This window comes from Pantherophis guttatus, chromosome 18 (genome assembly GCF_059756535.1).
Source record: "Pantherophis guttatus breed Tessera chromosome 18, ASM5975653v1, whole genome shotgun sequence".
In the NCBI taxonomy this organism is placed as follows: domain Eukaryota; kingdom Metazoa; phylum Chordata; class Lepidosauria; order Squamata; family Colubridae; genus Pantherophis; species Pantherophis guttatus.
The window spans coordinates 4,157,501-4,172,944 of NC_142080.1; the positions used below are offsets into that span (position 1 = coordinate 4,157,501).

At 44.4% G+C, this 15,444-nt stretch overlaps 2 protein-coding genes across 2 annotated transcripts in view; both read right to left on the reverse strand.

Annotated features, from left to right (window-relative positions):
• YIF1A (Yip1 interacting factor homolog A, membrane trafficking protein) overlaps nucleotides 1-1,549 on the reverse strand; it is a 41,611-nt gene extending 40,062 nt beyond the window's left edge. Inside the window, exon 1 of the mRNA XM_087881060.1 lies at nucleotides 1,464-1,549. The gene's annotated coding sequence lies outside the window, so the exon portion shown is untranslated. The remainder of the gene's footprint in view (nucleotides 1-1,463) is intronic.
• Nucleotides 1-14,102, reverse strand: part of LOC148111513 (uncharacterized) — a gene marked incomplete at its 5' end in the record, with an annotated part of 14,825 nt that extends 723 nt beyond the window's left edge. Inside the window, 4 exons of the mRNA XM_087881175.1 lie at nucleotides 1-78; nucleotides 4,430-4,626; nucleotides 5,566-6,518; nucleotides 13,675-14,102. The exon at nucleotides 1-78 is cut by the window's left edge and continues 723 nt beyond it. Of these exons, the coding sequence (XP_087737301.1) occupies nucleotides 6,077-6,518; nucleotides 13,675-14,102 (870 nt within the window). The remainder of the gene's footprint in view (nucleotides 79-4,429; nucleotides 4,627-5,565; nucleotides 6,519-13,674) is intronic.
• Nucleotides 14,103-15,444: the final 1,342 nt, after the last annotated feature.

A 15,444-nucleotide genomic window follows, 5' to 3' on the forward strand; every position in this document is an offset into this window, starting at 1 on the left:
GAGAACCTGTTTGTAATTTTGGGGCGGGGAAGTTTAAAAGACCGGTGAAAGGTCGTTCCACTTGGCCCCGACAAAAACCTTGGAGAAAATGAGAAATCCGGGGTTGTTTTTTTTTTTTTTTTAAATCATTCCTGATAGATTTATGACTTGTAATTTGCGAATTTGTGCCCTCTTCTCAAAGCCTCCCATCCATCTAGGTTTGAACAGCCGGAATCTGGCCATCCCTTCTGGCCGTCCCTTCAGTGTCCGGTTCTACCCCCACCGCCCCCCCCCCCAGGGCGTTGTGCAGTCCAGGGCTACGAGCACAAAATGTGAAGGTCATTTGCCCACGTCATGGTAGGGAGACGAAGGGCGTCCGAGAATCGGACCACGGCTTGGCGTGGCCTGCTTGGAAAACATTCCAGACGGAAAGCAAAACTTTCACAAGAAAGAAGGGAAAAAGACAGTCACCAGGAGACTGGGAGTTCTAGTTCTGCCTTAGGTAGGAAAGCCAATTAGGTGACTTTGGACCAATCACCAGGAGACAGGGAGTTCTAGTCCCACCTTGAGGTAGGAAAGCCAATTAGGTGACTTTGGGCCAATCACCAGGAGACAGGGAGTTCTAGTCCCACCTTTAGATAGGAAAGCCAATTAGGTGACTTTGGGCCAATCACCAGGAGACAGGGAGTTCTAGTCCCGCCTTTAGATAGGAAAGCCAATTAGGTGACTTTGGGCCAATCACCAGGAGACTGGGAGTTCTAGTCCCGCCTTTAGATAGGAAAGCCAATTAGGTGACTTTGGGCCAATCACCAGGAGACTGGGAGTTCTAGTCCCGCCTTTAGATAGGAAAGCCAATTAGGTGACTTTGGGCCAATCACCAGGAGACTGGGAGTTCTAGTTCCATCTTAGGCAGGAAAGGTGGCTTGGTGACTTTGGGAAAATCACCAGGAGACGGTGAGTTCTAGCTCTGTTTTAGGCATGAAAGTCAATTGGGTGGTTTTGGGCCAATCACCAGGAGACGGGGAGTTGTAGTCCTGCCTTAGGCATGAAAGCTGGCTGGGTGACTTTGAGATGGTGAATTCTAGTCCCGCCTTGAGGTAGGAAAGCCAATTGGGTGACTGTGGGCCAATCACCAGGAGACGGTGAATTCTAGTCCTGCTTTACACACAAAAGCCAGCTGGGCAACCTTGGGCCAGCCCCTTTCTTTCCACCCCAGGAAGGACGCAACGGCAGCCCCCTTTTTGCAATCTTGCCAAGAAAACCCCCAGCAATCCAAAACCCAGTTTGAACGCACATATAAACACACAAACACAACATCCTGACTCTCTCTCTCTCTCTCTCTCTCTCTCTCTCTCTCTCTCCTCCAAGGGAAGAACCTCCTACGCCCCCCTCCTGCCCCCCCACTACCTCCCCCCTCCCCCCAATAGGGCTTTGCTTTCTTACCCCACCCCTCCCCAAAAAAAGCACAATAAAAATAAACTCACATTCTTTTGCTGAGTCGGTCAACCCGTCTCCACACACTCTCCCCCCCTCTTCACTTCTCCGCGGTGACCCTTTCCACTCTCAGCCCTTTCTGCCAAGAAACCAGCGTGGGACAGACGGGAGGGGGAGGGGGTCTGGGGGGGGGGACCCACAAAGCAGACAACTATTCCCTGACACAGCGGAAAAATTGTGTTTCTCTCTCCCCTCTTCTCTCTCTCTTCTTCTTCTTTTTTTTTCCCCCTGTCTGCAGTTTTCTGGATTTTGGCCGGCCGAGGGATTTTTGTCAATTTGCAAAAGTGGGGAGGGGGGGGGGAAATTGATGAATTCACGACCGTCCTCACATTTTACGTTTTGCGCCCTATCTTGTCGCCGTGGCGAAATGACTGACACGGTTGTTAAGAAGGCCGCGACGGGCATAAATGTTGAGGATGGTCATAAGTGCGAGGACCGGTTAAAAGTGCGCGGACCAGTCAGAAATGACTTTTTTCAGCCCGCTGAGTAGTCCCTATGAGCATAGGGACTACTCAGAGGGCTGAAAAAGTTATTTTTTGACCGGTCCTCGCACTTTGGACCGGTCCTTGAACTTACGACAGTCCTCACATTTTACGTTTCGCGCCCTATCTTGTCGCCGTGGCAAAGAGAAGTAGTGGCGAAATGACTGACACGGTTGTTAAGAAGGCCGCGATGGGCATAAATGTGAAGATGGTCATAAGTGCGAGGACCAGTCAGAAATTTCTATATTTCTATTTCTTATTCTATTGTATTCTATATTATTTCTGTATTATTTCTATATTTCTTATTCTATTCTATTTTCTATTCTATTCAATTCTATTCCTTCTATTCCTATATTTCTTCTATATTATTTATATATTATTTCTATATTTCTATTTATAATTCTTATTCTATTGTATTCTATTATTTCTATTTCTATATTTCTTCTATATTATTTCTATATTATTTCTATATTTCTTGTTCTTGTTCTTGTTCTGTTGTTCTGTTCTGTTCTGTTCTGTTCTGTTCTATTCTATTCTATTCTATTCTATTCTATTCTATTCTATTCTATTCTATTCTATTCTATTCTATTCTATTCTATTCCAATCCAATTTATATACTGTATATTCTATTCTATTCCATTCCATTCTAATTTTATATAATTCTATTCTATTCTATTCTATTCTATTCTATTCTATTCTATTCTATTCTATTCTATTCTATTCTATTCTATTCTATTCTATTCCAATCCAATTTATACTGTATATTCTATTCTATTCCATTCTAATTTTATATATATTCTATTCTATTCTATTCTATTCTATTCTATTCTATTCTATTCTATTCCAATCCAATTTATATACTGTATATTCTATTCTATTCCATTCCATTCTAATTTTATATATATTCTATTCTATTCTATTCTATTCTATTCTATTCTATTCTATTCTATTCTATTCTATTCTATTCTATTCCATTCCATTCCATTCTATTCTATTCCATTCTATTCTATTCTATTCTATTCTATTCTATTCTATTCTATTCCAATCCAATTTTATATACTGTATATTCTATTCTATTCCATTCCATTCTAATTTTATATATATTCTATTCTATTCTATTCTATTCTATTCTATTCTATTCTATTCTATTCTATTCTATTCCATTCCATTCCATTCCATTCCATTCTATTCTATTCTATTCTATTCTATTCTATTCTATTCTATTCTATTCCAATCCAATTTATATACTGTATATTCTATTCTATTCCATTCCATTCTAATTTTATATAATTCTATTCTATTCTATTCTATTCTATTCTATTCTATTCTATTCTATTCTATTCTATTCTATTCTATTCCAATCCAATTTATACTGTATATTCTATTCTATTCCATTCTAATTTTATATATATTCTATTCTATTCTATTCTATTCTATTCTATTCTATTCTATTCTATTCTATTCTATTCCAATCCAATTTATATACTGTATATTCTATTCTATTCCATTCCATTCTAATTTTATATATATTCTATTCTATTCTATTCTATTCTATTCTATTCTATTCTATTCTATTCTATTCCATTCCATTCCATTCCATTCCATTCTATTCTATTCTATTCTATTCTATTCTATTCTATTCTATTCCAATCCAATTTTATATACTGTATATTCTATTCTATTCCATTCCATTCTAATTTTATATCTAATTCTATTCTATTCTATTCTATTCTATTCTATTCTATTCTATTCTATTCTATTCTATTCTATTCTATTCTATTCTATTCTATTCTATTCTTCTCCCATTTCAAACAAATGGCTGCCCAGTCTCTTCTTAAAAGCTTCCAGTGATGGAGCACTTCCAACTTCTGGTGGCAAGCTGTTCCACTGGTTATTTGTTCTCAACTGTCAGCAAATTCCTCCTTAGTTCTAGGTTGCTTCTCTCCTTGATTCGTGTTTCCTTACCCCGGGTTCCTTCCAGTCTCTAGGTCTAAGCCACCCCCCCACATCCCATCCCATCCCATCCTCGCCCTCCACCCCTCCACTCTCCTTATTCACAAAGGCATCCATTCAAAGGACAATCTCTAATTTCTGAATGAAACCCAACCACGGAATTCTTCTCGTCCTCGTCTTTGGTTGCTCAAGGAAGTTGGACGGGCGGCCAAATCCGTTGACTCATCCCCAAACCCATTTGAGTAGGACAGAAGACTTTCTGGACATCCCTTGAAGGATCTACCATCTCATGAATGAGTTGTCCCATCAGCATCATCCTTCCCTGCCCCAAGGGACTCATGGAAGGTCTTGTAAACTTGGGTGAAAGGTTGAGTCACCAAAGATTAAGCACATCAGCCCGCTCTCCAGCTGGGGCCTTTTCACTTGGAGGTCAGTGGGTCACCAACGGACATCCAGAAGGATGTTTTCCAGCCGTGAAACCCTAGCTGTGTGACTCACAACGCCACAAGGAACGGACTTACACAGAGGTGGACAATGCAGCTTCTGTAATTGCCGACTAGCTAGAAGAAGGTCTCCTGGGATGGAGGCCAACCCTCCGGTGAAGCCCACTCATGTATGGGAGGTTGCCCCGATCTGCGGCAGCCATTACTGGATATGTGCCATATGGGGGTGGGGTGGGGTGGGGTGCCAACAAGCCGAACCGCTTGGCATCGTGGTCCTGCTTTGCAAAAATAACAGCTGGCAACGTACTTCTCATGTTGGCCCAATCCAATTCCAGTGATGGGATTCAATTTTTTTTTTTTACTACCGGTTCTGTGGGCGTGGCTTGGTGGGTGTGGCAGGGGAAGGATACGGCAAAATCCCCATTCCCTCCCCACTCCTGGGGGAAGGTTACTGCAAAATCCCCATTCCCTCCCAACTCCTAGGGGAAGGATACTGAAAAATCCCCATTCCCTCCCAACTCCTGGTGGGAAAGGATACTGCAATATCCCCATTTCCTCCCGATTCCTGGAGGAAGGATACTGCAAAATCCCCATTTCCTCCCGACTCCTGGAGGATGGATACTGCAAAATCCCCATTCCTACCCCACTCCAGGGGAAGGATACTGCAAAATCCCCATTCCCACCCCACTCCGGGGGAAGGATACTGCAAAATCCTCATTCCCTCCCCACTCCAGGGGAAGAATACTGCAAAATCCCCATTTCCTTCCGACTCCTGGAGGATGGATACTGCAAAATCCCCATTCCCTCCCCACTCCTGGTGGGAAAGGATACTGCAAAATCCCCATTCCCTCCCCACTCCTGGTGGGAAAGGATACTGCAAAATCCCCATTTCCTCCCGACTCCTGGTGGGAAAGGATACTGCAAAATCCATTCCCTCCCCACTCCGGGGGAAGGATACTGCAAAATCCCCATTCCCTCCCCACCCCACCAAACTGCTTTCCAGCTCCATTGTCCTGTGCAGGGCAACAAAAGAAGACCACACCGATCAGCTGGGAGGCAATGAATAGATCGATTGGGTACCCCAGTCTTGCAGGCTAGGCCTCCCTGTAGCCCCCCTGGGAGCCAAAACGGGGCGTGTGGGGACTCCTGGAAAGGGCGGGGTGGGGCGGGGGAAGGGCCAACCAGATGTGGTATTTGCCAGTTCTCCTACTCACAATTTCCGCTACCGGTTCGTGAAAACTGGTCTGAACCAGCTGAATGCCACCTCTGAATTCGTCCTTCTGGACAGGCAGAAGCTTCGCCTGGGCGCTGAAGATCCGGACGAGGATTCGCACCGAGCGTGGCTTTGGGGTGCTCTCATGAGGACTAGAGACTTGGGTTTTTGTTTTTTTTTAATTATCGTTTTCGAAAAGCTGAGATTTTCAATTCTGCCCTCGGCCGTATCTTTTATCCTTCGAGAGGAGCCCTGTGTAATAAAGACTTTTGGCATTCGGTCGGCCGTCAGGAACCAGCCTGCTTGGAAAGGAGAGAAGAAGGGGGGAAAAAAGCTTGCAATTTAGCAATTTTTGCTTGACGGCCTCTGGCCAGGGGAATAGGTGTGGCGAGGCCAAATCTAACCCTGCCAGCTGCAAAATTGAGCAGCGGGCAGGAACCGAGTTTCTGAGAAATTCTCAAGGCCCTTTAAATCAACGGTCCAATTATTAGGATTTGTGGCTTTCCCAGCATCTAGGAACAACAACTAGGGGAAAGAAAAAAAAAATCTGATTTTTCTAACGGGTAACTTGAGATGTAGGAGGTGGCTGGGGCCAGTGTTGAACTTCCAGCCTTATTTGGGGGGTGGGTGTGGGGTGGGGGATTGTTTGGCTTTGAAGGCCACCTCCACCAGATATCCCTGACGGATATCTGTCTGCCACGTGGCTTTCCCGAATGTTGAACCATGATGGCGGGATGGTAATTTAGGAAGGAATGGGGGACTCCAAGGCCCAAGGAAAAAGCAATGTTTCCCAGGATCTTTTGGTCCTTCTCATTGCAGAATGGCAAGGATCTGCATGGTTGGTGTGAGAAGAAAGAAAGGAAGGAAGGAAGGAAGGAAGGAAGGAAGGAAGGAAGGAAGGAAGGAAGGAAGGAGGAAGGAAGGAAGGAAGGAAGGAAGGAAGGAAGGAAGGAAGGAAGGAAGAAAGAAAGGGAGGGAAAGAGGGAGAGGGAGGAGAAGGAAGGAAGGAAAAAAGAGAAACAGCAAAGAAGATAGAGAAGGGAGGAAGGAAGGATAGATAGATATAGATAGATAGAAATAGTAGGTGGGTAGATAGATAGATAGATAGATAGATAGATAGATAGATAGATAGATAGATAGATAGATAGATACACTGGTGGAATTCAAGTAATTTAACAACCGGTTCTCTGCCCTAATGATTTTTTCCAGCAACCAGTTTGCCAAACTGCTCAGAAAGTTAACAACTGGTTCTCCCAAAGTGGTGCAAACTGGTTGAATCCCACCACTAGATAGATAGATAGATAGATAGATAGATAGATAGATAGATAGATAGATAGATAGATAGATAGATAATACAGAGAGATGGGTAGATGGATACATGATAGATAGAAGGAAGGAAGGAAGGAAGGAAGGAAGGAAGGAAGGAAGGAAGGAAGGAAGGAAGGAAAAAGGGAGGGAGAACAAAGAAAGAGAAAGAGAAAGAAAGGGAAAGAAAGAAAGAGGAAAGGGAGGGAAAGAGGGAGAGGGAGGAGAAGGAAGGAAGGAAAAAAGAGAAACAGCAAAGAAGATAGGGAAGGGAGGCAGGGAGGATAGATAGATGATAGATGATAGATAGATAGATGTAGAATACAAAGAGATGGGTGGATGGATACATGATAGCTAGATAGATGGATGGATAGAAGGAAGGAAGGAAGGAAGGAAGGAAGGAAGGAAAAAGGGAGGGAGAACAAAGAAAGAGAGACAGAGAAAGAGAGAGAAAGAGAAAGAAAGAAAGAAAGAAAGAGGAAAGGGAGAGAAAGAGGGAGAGGGAGGAGAAGGAAGGAAGAAAAAAGAGAAACAGCAAAGAAGAGAAGGGAGGATAGATATAGATAGATGATAGAAATAGGTAGGTGGGTAAGTAGATAGATTATATATATATATATATATATATAGAGAGAGAGAGAGAGAGAGAGAGAGAGAGAGAGAGAGAGAGAGAGAGAGAGAGAGAGAGAGAGAGAGGGGTAGAATACAGATAGATGGGTGGATGGATACATGATAGATAGAAGGAAGGAAGGAAGGAAGGAAAGGAAGGAAGGAAGGAAGGAAGGAGAAAAGAGAAACAGCAAAGAAAAAGGACAGCATCTTCTCCAGATGACGAGTGTCCTTCAGCAGAAACACCCACGGAGGTGGGAGAAATATATATATATATATATTTTCCAGAGGTTTCATAGTTCTAAAGGGAAAGGTGATTTGAAGATCTTTTTATGAGTTTCCCTGAAGCTCTGTCACACTTTTCCTTTAGAAGCTGCCAAGGGGACGTTCTTGCCAAAACAAATAATGGAAAATCTGTCTCGGAGATTGTTCGTTGCCACCATAAGGAAAAAAAAAAAAGAAAAAAAAAAGAAAATGGGGTTTTGGAATCCACAAGATTTTGAAAGTTCAAAGGGTGGATTCTGCAAACTTTTCCTGCAAAACCCTGTCATTCGGGCTTTCCCCCCACACAACCGCCTTCGGATGGTTTGGAAGGAAACCCCATCATCCCCGGCCTCCGTGGTCAGACTGGTGGGAAGTGAGGAGAGCAGAGCTGTAATCTTGGGGCCTCTGGAGAGAGTCCCAGATGGGGAAAAGTGGAGGAAACTTCAGATGGAAAAAGCTGCAATTATTGGGAAACGGAATTCTTACAGAATTCTTGGATTTAGGACGATCTGGGTTTGAAGAAGCGTTTTTTTTTTTTTTTTTTGGAGGGCCAATGAAACCAGGAAGAAATTTAAGAGCGTTGAGGGACATCAATCATTTCTCTCCGACTTGAAATGGGATGGGGAAAAGGAAGAAAGGAAACAAAATGGCCGCCCTTTGTTGGACGCTCAACTTCGGAATCAACGTTCTACGAAGATCAGCCACCGTTGAAGGTCAGTCCTTGGGTGGTGGAGTCCTAAAACCTTCTGCAGTCATCGAACTGGACTAAGAGAAAGAAGGAGAAGGAGAAGGAGAAGGGGAAGGGGAAGGGGAAGAAGAAGAAGAAGAAGAAGAAGAAGAAGAAGAAGAAGAAGAAGAAGAAGAAGAAGAAGAAGAAGAAGAAGAAGAAGAAGAAGAAGAAGAAGAAGAAGAAGAAGAAGAAGAAGAAGAAGAAGAAGAAGAAGAAGAAAGGAAATGAAATGTTCACTCTTGTTGGATGCTCAACTTCGGAATCAACATTCTACCAAAATCAGCCATCGTTGAAGGTCAGTCCTTGGGTGGTGGAGTCCTTCAACCTTCTTCTGCAGTCATTGAACTGGACTAAGAGGAAGAGGAAGAAGGAGAAGAAGAAGGAGAAGGAGGAGAAGGAGAAGGAGATGGAGAAGAGGAAGATGAAATGTTCACTCTTGTTGGACACTCAACTTCAGAATCAACGTTCTACCAAAATCCGCCATCGTTGAAGGTCAATCCTTGGGTATTGGAGTCCTTCAACCTTCTTCTGCAGTCATCGAACTGGACTAAGAGAAAGAAGAAGAAGAGAAAGAAAGGAAAGGAAATGTTCACCCTTGTTGAATGCTCAACTTCGGAAACAATGTTCTACCAAGGGCGAAAAACGGGCCTACCGGGCCCATCAGTAGCCATCATGTGCCAGGTGGGAACACGGGGGGGGGAGTTGTGTCCACATACGCGGGGCGCATTGAATTATGGATGTGGACACACCCACACGCAACCCCCCCCACTTTTGGCACGCGACTGCAAAAAGGTTAGCCATCATTGCCTTATACTATTTCAGATAAATGGTCATCCGGTCTCTTCTTAAAAACCTCCGGAGATGGAGCCCCCCACCCACCCCAAATTCCTCTAGGAATTGGGCGAAGCAGAGAAGCAGCAGCTGCCGAGAAGAACCAGTAGCTATCGTGAGCTTCCCAGAGGAAATCGGCTTAGCCAAGTTGGGTTTGTCCTCTGGCATCTCACACGATGTAAGCCAAGCTGACTGAATCCAGGTTCCGGAATAACTGCAAGTGTGAAGTTGTAATAACCGGATGTGGAAAATTTCCCACCGTTGGCACCTCTGGTTGACTGGTGTTTTCCAAACCTTTGGCGCGTCGGTTAATTAAGAGCAGCCGTCTTGCAGACATGGTGAAAAATTGCATCAGAGAAATAATAAATGTCTTTTTTTTAAAAATTTTGTAGGCAATCCGCGCTGTCACTCCGGCTAAAGGGCTTGAAATACCATATGGAGTCAAGATGAGAAATCTGGATTTCTCAAGCGTCCGAGAGTTCACAGTCCGTATCGCAGTTAAAGAAAAGGAATTTTCCCTTCGGTCCTGGGTCCTTAAATTGATGATGTAATTTATTTGTGTTTTCCACCCCTTCCCCCCCTTCTTTCTTCCCTGCTTTCGGGACTCTGTGAAGAGGTTGGGAAAAGCAACGCAAACTTCTCGACAATGTTGTCCAATGCTTGTTCTTTGCAGCGTGGCTGACGTCACAGTTAAACCAAGGATTTTAATCTCACGTGCTCTGGGGGAAAAAAAAAATTAGGAAATAATAACCCAAGTGTTTACAACAATATTCATTGCAATAATAAGTGGAACAACTTGCCTGCAGAAGTTGTGAATGCTGCAACACTGGAAGTTTTTAAGAAGAGGTTGGATAACCATTTGTCTGAAGTGGTGTAGGGTTTCCTGCCTAAGCAGGGGGTTGGACTAGAAGACCTCCAAGGTCCCTTCCAACTCTGTTATTCTATTTCTACTTCTATTTCTATTTCTATATTTCTATTTCTATTTCTATTATTTCAATTTCTATTTCTATTTCTATTATTTCTATTTCTATTTCTATTATTTCTATTTCTAATTCTATTTCTATATTTCTATTTCTATTTCTATTATTTCTTTTTCTATTTCTATTTCTATTATTTCTATTTCTAATTCTATTTCTATATTTCTATTTCTATTTCTATTTCTATTATTTCTATTTCTATTTCTATATTTCTAATTCTATTTCTATTTCTATTTCTATTATTTCTATTTCTAATTCTATTTCTATCTGTATCTGTATCTCTATTTCTATTAATAATAATAATAATAATAATAATAATAATAATAATAATAATAATAATAACTGAACCAAAGCACAGAAAGATTGCTGCATAATCCGCCGATACATCACGCAGTCCTAAATGCTTGGGAAGTGTTCGACTAGTGATTTTATTTATTTTTAATTTATTTAATTTAATTTGATTCGGGATACATCTTAAGAAGGTACTTGGTTGATCTCTAGGATGTGGGGCAGGAGGCTGACTAGGCCACGCCCACCGTGGCCACACCCACCCAGCACCCGGGCAGAGAATCCCTTGCTAAAATTTTGGAAGCTGGCAACAGCTGCATTGTTTCATAGTTCTCACAGTCAGGAAATTCCTCTTTAATTCAACAAAAGTCAACAACTTCTGGATCTTTGTCCGCACAAATGCTTGGCAACTCTTCGGCGGCTCCTCCTTCTGCCTTCCTTGTGTTTGTGTTACAAGCAGAGGCCCTCTCTCCCGCTATCCCACGAGGGTGTGTGTTTACACAGCAACGCAACTGGATTGCAGAAAAGGGCCACAAGTAGAGACCAGATGGAGCTTGAGGGGGTTTGAGCTGTCGGGCTCGGGAGCGGGGGGCCTTTCTCGGTGGACTTCTGCAGACGTCTCGTGACCGGGCTAGGTTGCGTGATCAGGCAGAGGATGTGGAAGGGGTGGGAATGTTTAGAGCGAATGGCTTGTTGCTCTGCCGATTTTGGTTCCAAGGTGGGTACTTCCTTGCTAGAGAAGTGGAAAACAATGGCAGATAAGAGGGAGGGAGGGAGGGAGGGAGGAAGAAGGGAGAGAGAGAGAGAAGGAAGGAGGGAGGGAGGATGGAGAGGCAGGGAGGGAAGGAAGGAGAGAGGGGGGGAGAAAGGCAGAAAGGAAAGAAAGGAAGGAATAAAGGAAGGAGGGAGGGAGGAAGAGAGGAAGGGAGGGAGAAAGAAAGGAAGAAAAGAAGGGAAAGAACAAAGGAAGGGAGGAGAGAGGGAGAGAGGAAAGGAAGGAGAAAGGAAGGAAGGAAAGAAGGGAAGGAACAAAGGTAGGAAGGAGGGAGGGAGGATGGAGAGGTAGGGAGGGAAGGAAGGAGAGAGGAAGGGAGGGAGAAAGGAAGGAAGGAAAGAAGGGAAGGAACAAAGGAAGGAAGGAGGGTGGGAGAGAGGAAGGGAGGGAGAGAGAGAGACGAAGAGAGGAAAGAAGGGAAGGAACAAAGGAAGGAAGGAGGGAGGGAGGAGGGAGAGGCAGGCAGGGAGGGAAGGAAGGAGAGAGGGAGAAAGGGAGGAAGGAAAGAAAGAAGGGAAGGAACCAAGGAAGGAAGGAAGGAGTGAGGGAGAAAGGAGGAGGGAGGAAAGGAGAAAAGAAGGGAGGGAGGTAAGAAGGGAAGGAGGGAGGAGGGAAGGAAGGAAGGAACACCCCAACCAAGACAGCCAGAGAAAACTATTATAACTAAACAACCAGACGACTTCACTCCCCTATACCCTGATGATGTAACTTAACTGGTCACGAAACATCTGCGCCACACGTGCAGAGTGCCAGGAGGTCCTTGCCTATTTCGGCAGGACCTCATCTGAACATCCAGGAAGCATCTCCTCCCCCCTCCAGACATTTCCACCTCGTCTGAGACTTTTAGGGGAGGCTTGTTCAATGTCACGGCCACTCAGGACAGACCGGATGAGTCAGAAAGAAGCCGAGGGATTCAGGATTATCGCGGTGACGGTGGGGACTCATCACGTTGGGCCAGAAGAATGTGAGAACTTCTGAGTCCAGGAGCATTTGAAAAATATCTGATTCACCAGGGGGTGATTCAGATGGCCCAGCTCAACTCAAGTTGAAATTCAATTCCTTTTTTTTCCTCCTCCTCCTCCTCTTCTTCCTTTTCTTCTTCTTCTTCTTCCTCCCTCCCTCCTCCTTTTCCTCTTCCTCTTCTTCCCCATCCTCCCTCAGCTTCTCTTCTTCTTCCTTTTCTTCTTCCTCTTCTTCCTCCCTCCCTCCTCCTTTTCCTCTTCCTCTTCTTCCCCATTCTCTCTCCTCCTCTTCCTTTTCTTCTTCCTCTTCCTCCTCCTCCTTCCTCTTCTTCCTCTTCCCCTTCCTCCTCGACCTTCTTCCTCCTTCTTCCTCCCTCCCTCCTCCTTTTCCTCTTCCCCTTCTTTCCCATCCTCCCTCTCTTCCTCCTCCTCTTCTTCCCTTTCTTCTTCCTCTTCTTCCTTTTCTTCTTCCTCTTCCTCCTTCCTTTTCTTCTTCCTTTTCTTCTTTCCCCTCTTCTTCCTCTTCTTCCTTTTCTTCTTCCTCTTCCTCCTCCTCTCCCCTCTTCCTCCTTTTCTTCCTCCTTTTCTTCTTCTTCCTTTTCTTCCTCCTCCCCCTTCTCCTTCTCCTCTTTCTCTCTCTCTCTCTTTCTCTTTCTCCTCCTCCTCCTCTCTTCCCAGGGCTGCCTTCCCTGAGAGCTTTTACAAGCGTTTTTCTGAGAAATTCTCATGTCAATTTTTTTGGCCAGGCCTCCAGAGACGTCACCGACGTGTCGAGCTCTGACCTACGAGTCCCAAAATCTGCGTGGATATTGGCAAAGCATCCGAGGGGAAGGCAGGAGGGAGAGAGAGAAAGAGGGAGCAGGAGAGGGAGAGAGAGAGAGAAGGAAAAAGGCAGAAAGAGACGGAGAGAAGGGCCATCAATCAAAGCGATAAAGAAAACATTACAGGCCGGCCAGCTCTGTGACGAGAACGGGCTGCAGAAGAGGCAGGGTCTGATACATAGCAGATGTGTGAAAATATTCATGTAAATAGATAAGAGGACAGAAGGTTTTTTAAATATATATATATATATATATATCTTAATGAAAACTACAGCTGAAAATTCTCAGTTTAAACAATGGGGGGAAGGGGGGAAGGGAAGGATACTCAGCAGCTGGAGGAGGCAAATCTATCGGATGGTTATAGTAAAGAACATCGAGAGGCAGTCCTTGAGTTACAGCAGTTCGTTTAGTGACCATTTGACGTTATAACGACACTGGGAAAAGGGACTTATGGCTGTTTTTCACACCGCTGCAGCCTCCCCGTGTTTACGCGATCAAAATTCAGGCGCTTGGCAACTGACTCGTATTTATGACGATTGCAGTGTCCTGGATTAAGGAAGGAAGGAAGGAAGGAAGGAAGGAAGGAAGGAAGGAAGGAAGGAAGGAAAAAAGAAAGAAGGAAGGAAGGAAGGAAGAAAAAAAGAAATAAGAAAGGAAGGAAGAAAAAAGAAAGAAGAAAGGAAGGAAGGAAGGAAAAAGAAATGAGGAAGGAAGGAAGGAGAAAGAGAGAAGGAAGGAAGGAAAAAGAAAGAAAGAAGAAAGGAAGGAAGGAGAAAGAAAGGAAGGGAAGAAGGAAAAAGAAAGAAAAGAAGGAAGGAAGGAGAAAGGAAGGAAGGAGAAAGGAAGAAAGGAAGGAAAGGATGGAAGGAGAGAAAGAAAGGAAAGAAGGAAGAAGGAGAAAGAAAGAAAGGGAAGGAAGGCAGGAAGAAGGAAGGAAGGCAGGAAGCAGGAAGTAAGGAAAAAGAAAGAACAAATGAAAGAACAAAAGGAAGAAAAAGAAGGAAGGAAAGAAGGAAGGAAGGAAGGAAAGGAAGGAAGGAAGGAGAAAGAAAGAAAGAAAGGGAAGGCAGGAAGAAGGAAGAAAGGAAAAAGAAAGAACAAAAGGAAGGAAGGAAGAAAGGAAAAAGAAAGAACAAAAGGAAGGAAGGAAGAAAAAGAAGGCAGGAAGGCAGGAAGAAGGAAGAAAGGAAAAAGAAAGAACGAAAGGAAGGAAGAAAAAGAAGGAAGGAAGGAAGATCCGCTTAACAACCGTCTGACTAACTTAACAGCTGCAGTGTCTCCCTTAACAACCCTGGCGAGAAAGATCCATTGGGGTCATAAGTCGAGGACTACTACCTATATGGAGGAAAAAAAAAAAACCCTCTCTGAATGGAAGGGGAGATAGTCCCTTCTCTCTTTTTCCTCTTCTCCAATAGCCCCCCCCTCCCAGGGGAGAAAAGCCCCCTCCTCACCACCACCCCCAATATGGCCAGTCCATCCCCTCCTCCTCCTCGCCCCCCAACTCAAACCCCCATCATGTCTTTGGTCTCCTTCGGCGGCCTCGTCTGTCCTTAAGAGGGTTGGGGAAACCAAAGGCACGGATGTGTTTGTGTGCGGGCAGGAGGCAAGGACAGAATCAATTAAGCTTTTATTTCCATTTAATTACCCCGGCTCCACACTTCTTCCACCATCTCCCCTCTTTCTGTCACATTAAAAGAATTACGACTCCGGCAGCCACTTGGGACCAAAAGGGTCATTTCAATTTCTCAGGCAAACCCACTCGGGGGGTTTAGCTTAAGCCCCCCCATTGCAAACCACCAGCATCTCTGCGGCTCAGGCTGGGCAGAGAGAAATTAGCTGCCTGCAAAAATCGCGGCCTCCACGGTCGGAGCTGCCAAAGGGAAGAGAAGGGAGTTGCCGGGATGGAGGAACAGATCTAGAACAAAGCGTGCCGTTTCCCTTTTCATGCGTCCCCCCCCCCACACACACAACCCAGGTTTCGGGATGGGCTCAGCCCATTTTTTCCAGCTGGGGCTCAGAATGGGAATTCCTCTCTCTCCCCCCCCCGGTTTTCCAAGGGAAAAAGTCGTTTGCGATTTATTGGGGTAGATGATTTGCCTGTCACAGTGTAATGAAGGAATGGAAACCTCTTTTGTCCCTCTTGTCTGTCTGTCTATCATCTATCTATCTATCTATCTATCATTTATCATCTATCTATATCTGTCTATCATCTATCATCTGTATCTACTCTGTCTATCACCTATCTATCATCTATCCTCTATCTATCCATCCGTCTATCATCTATCTATCTAATCTGTCTATCAACTATCTATCTCTGTTTG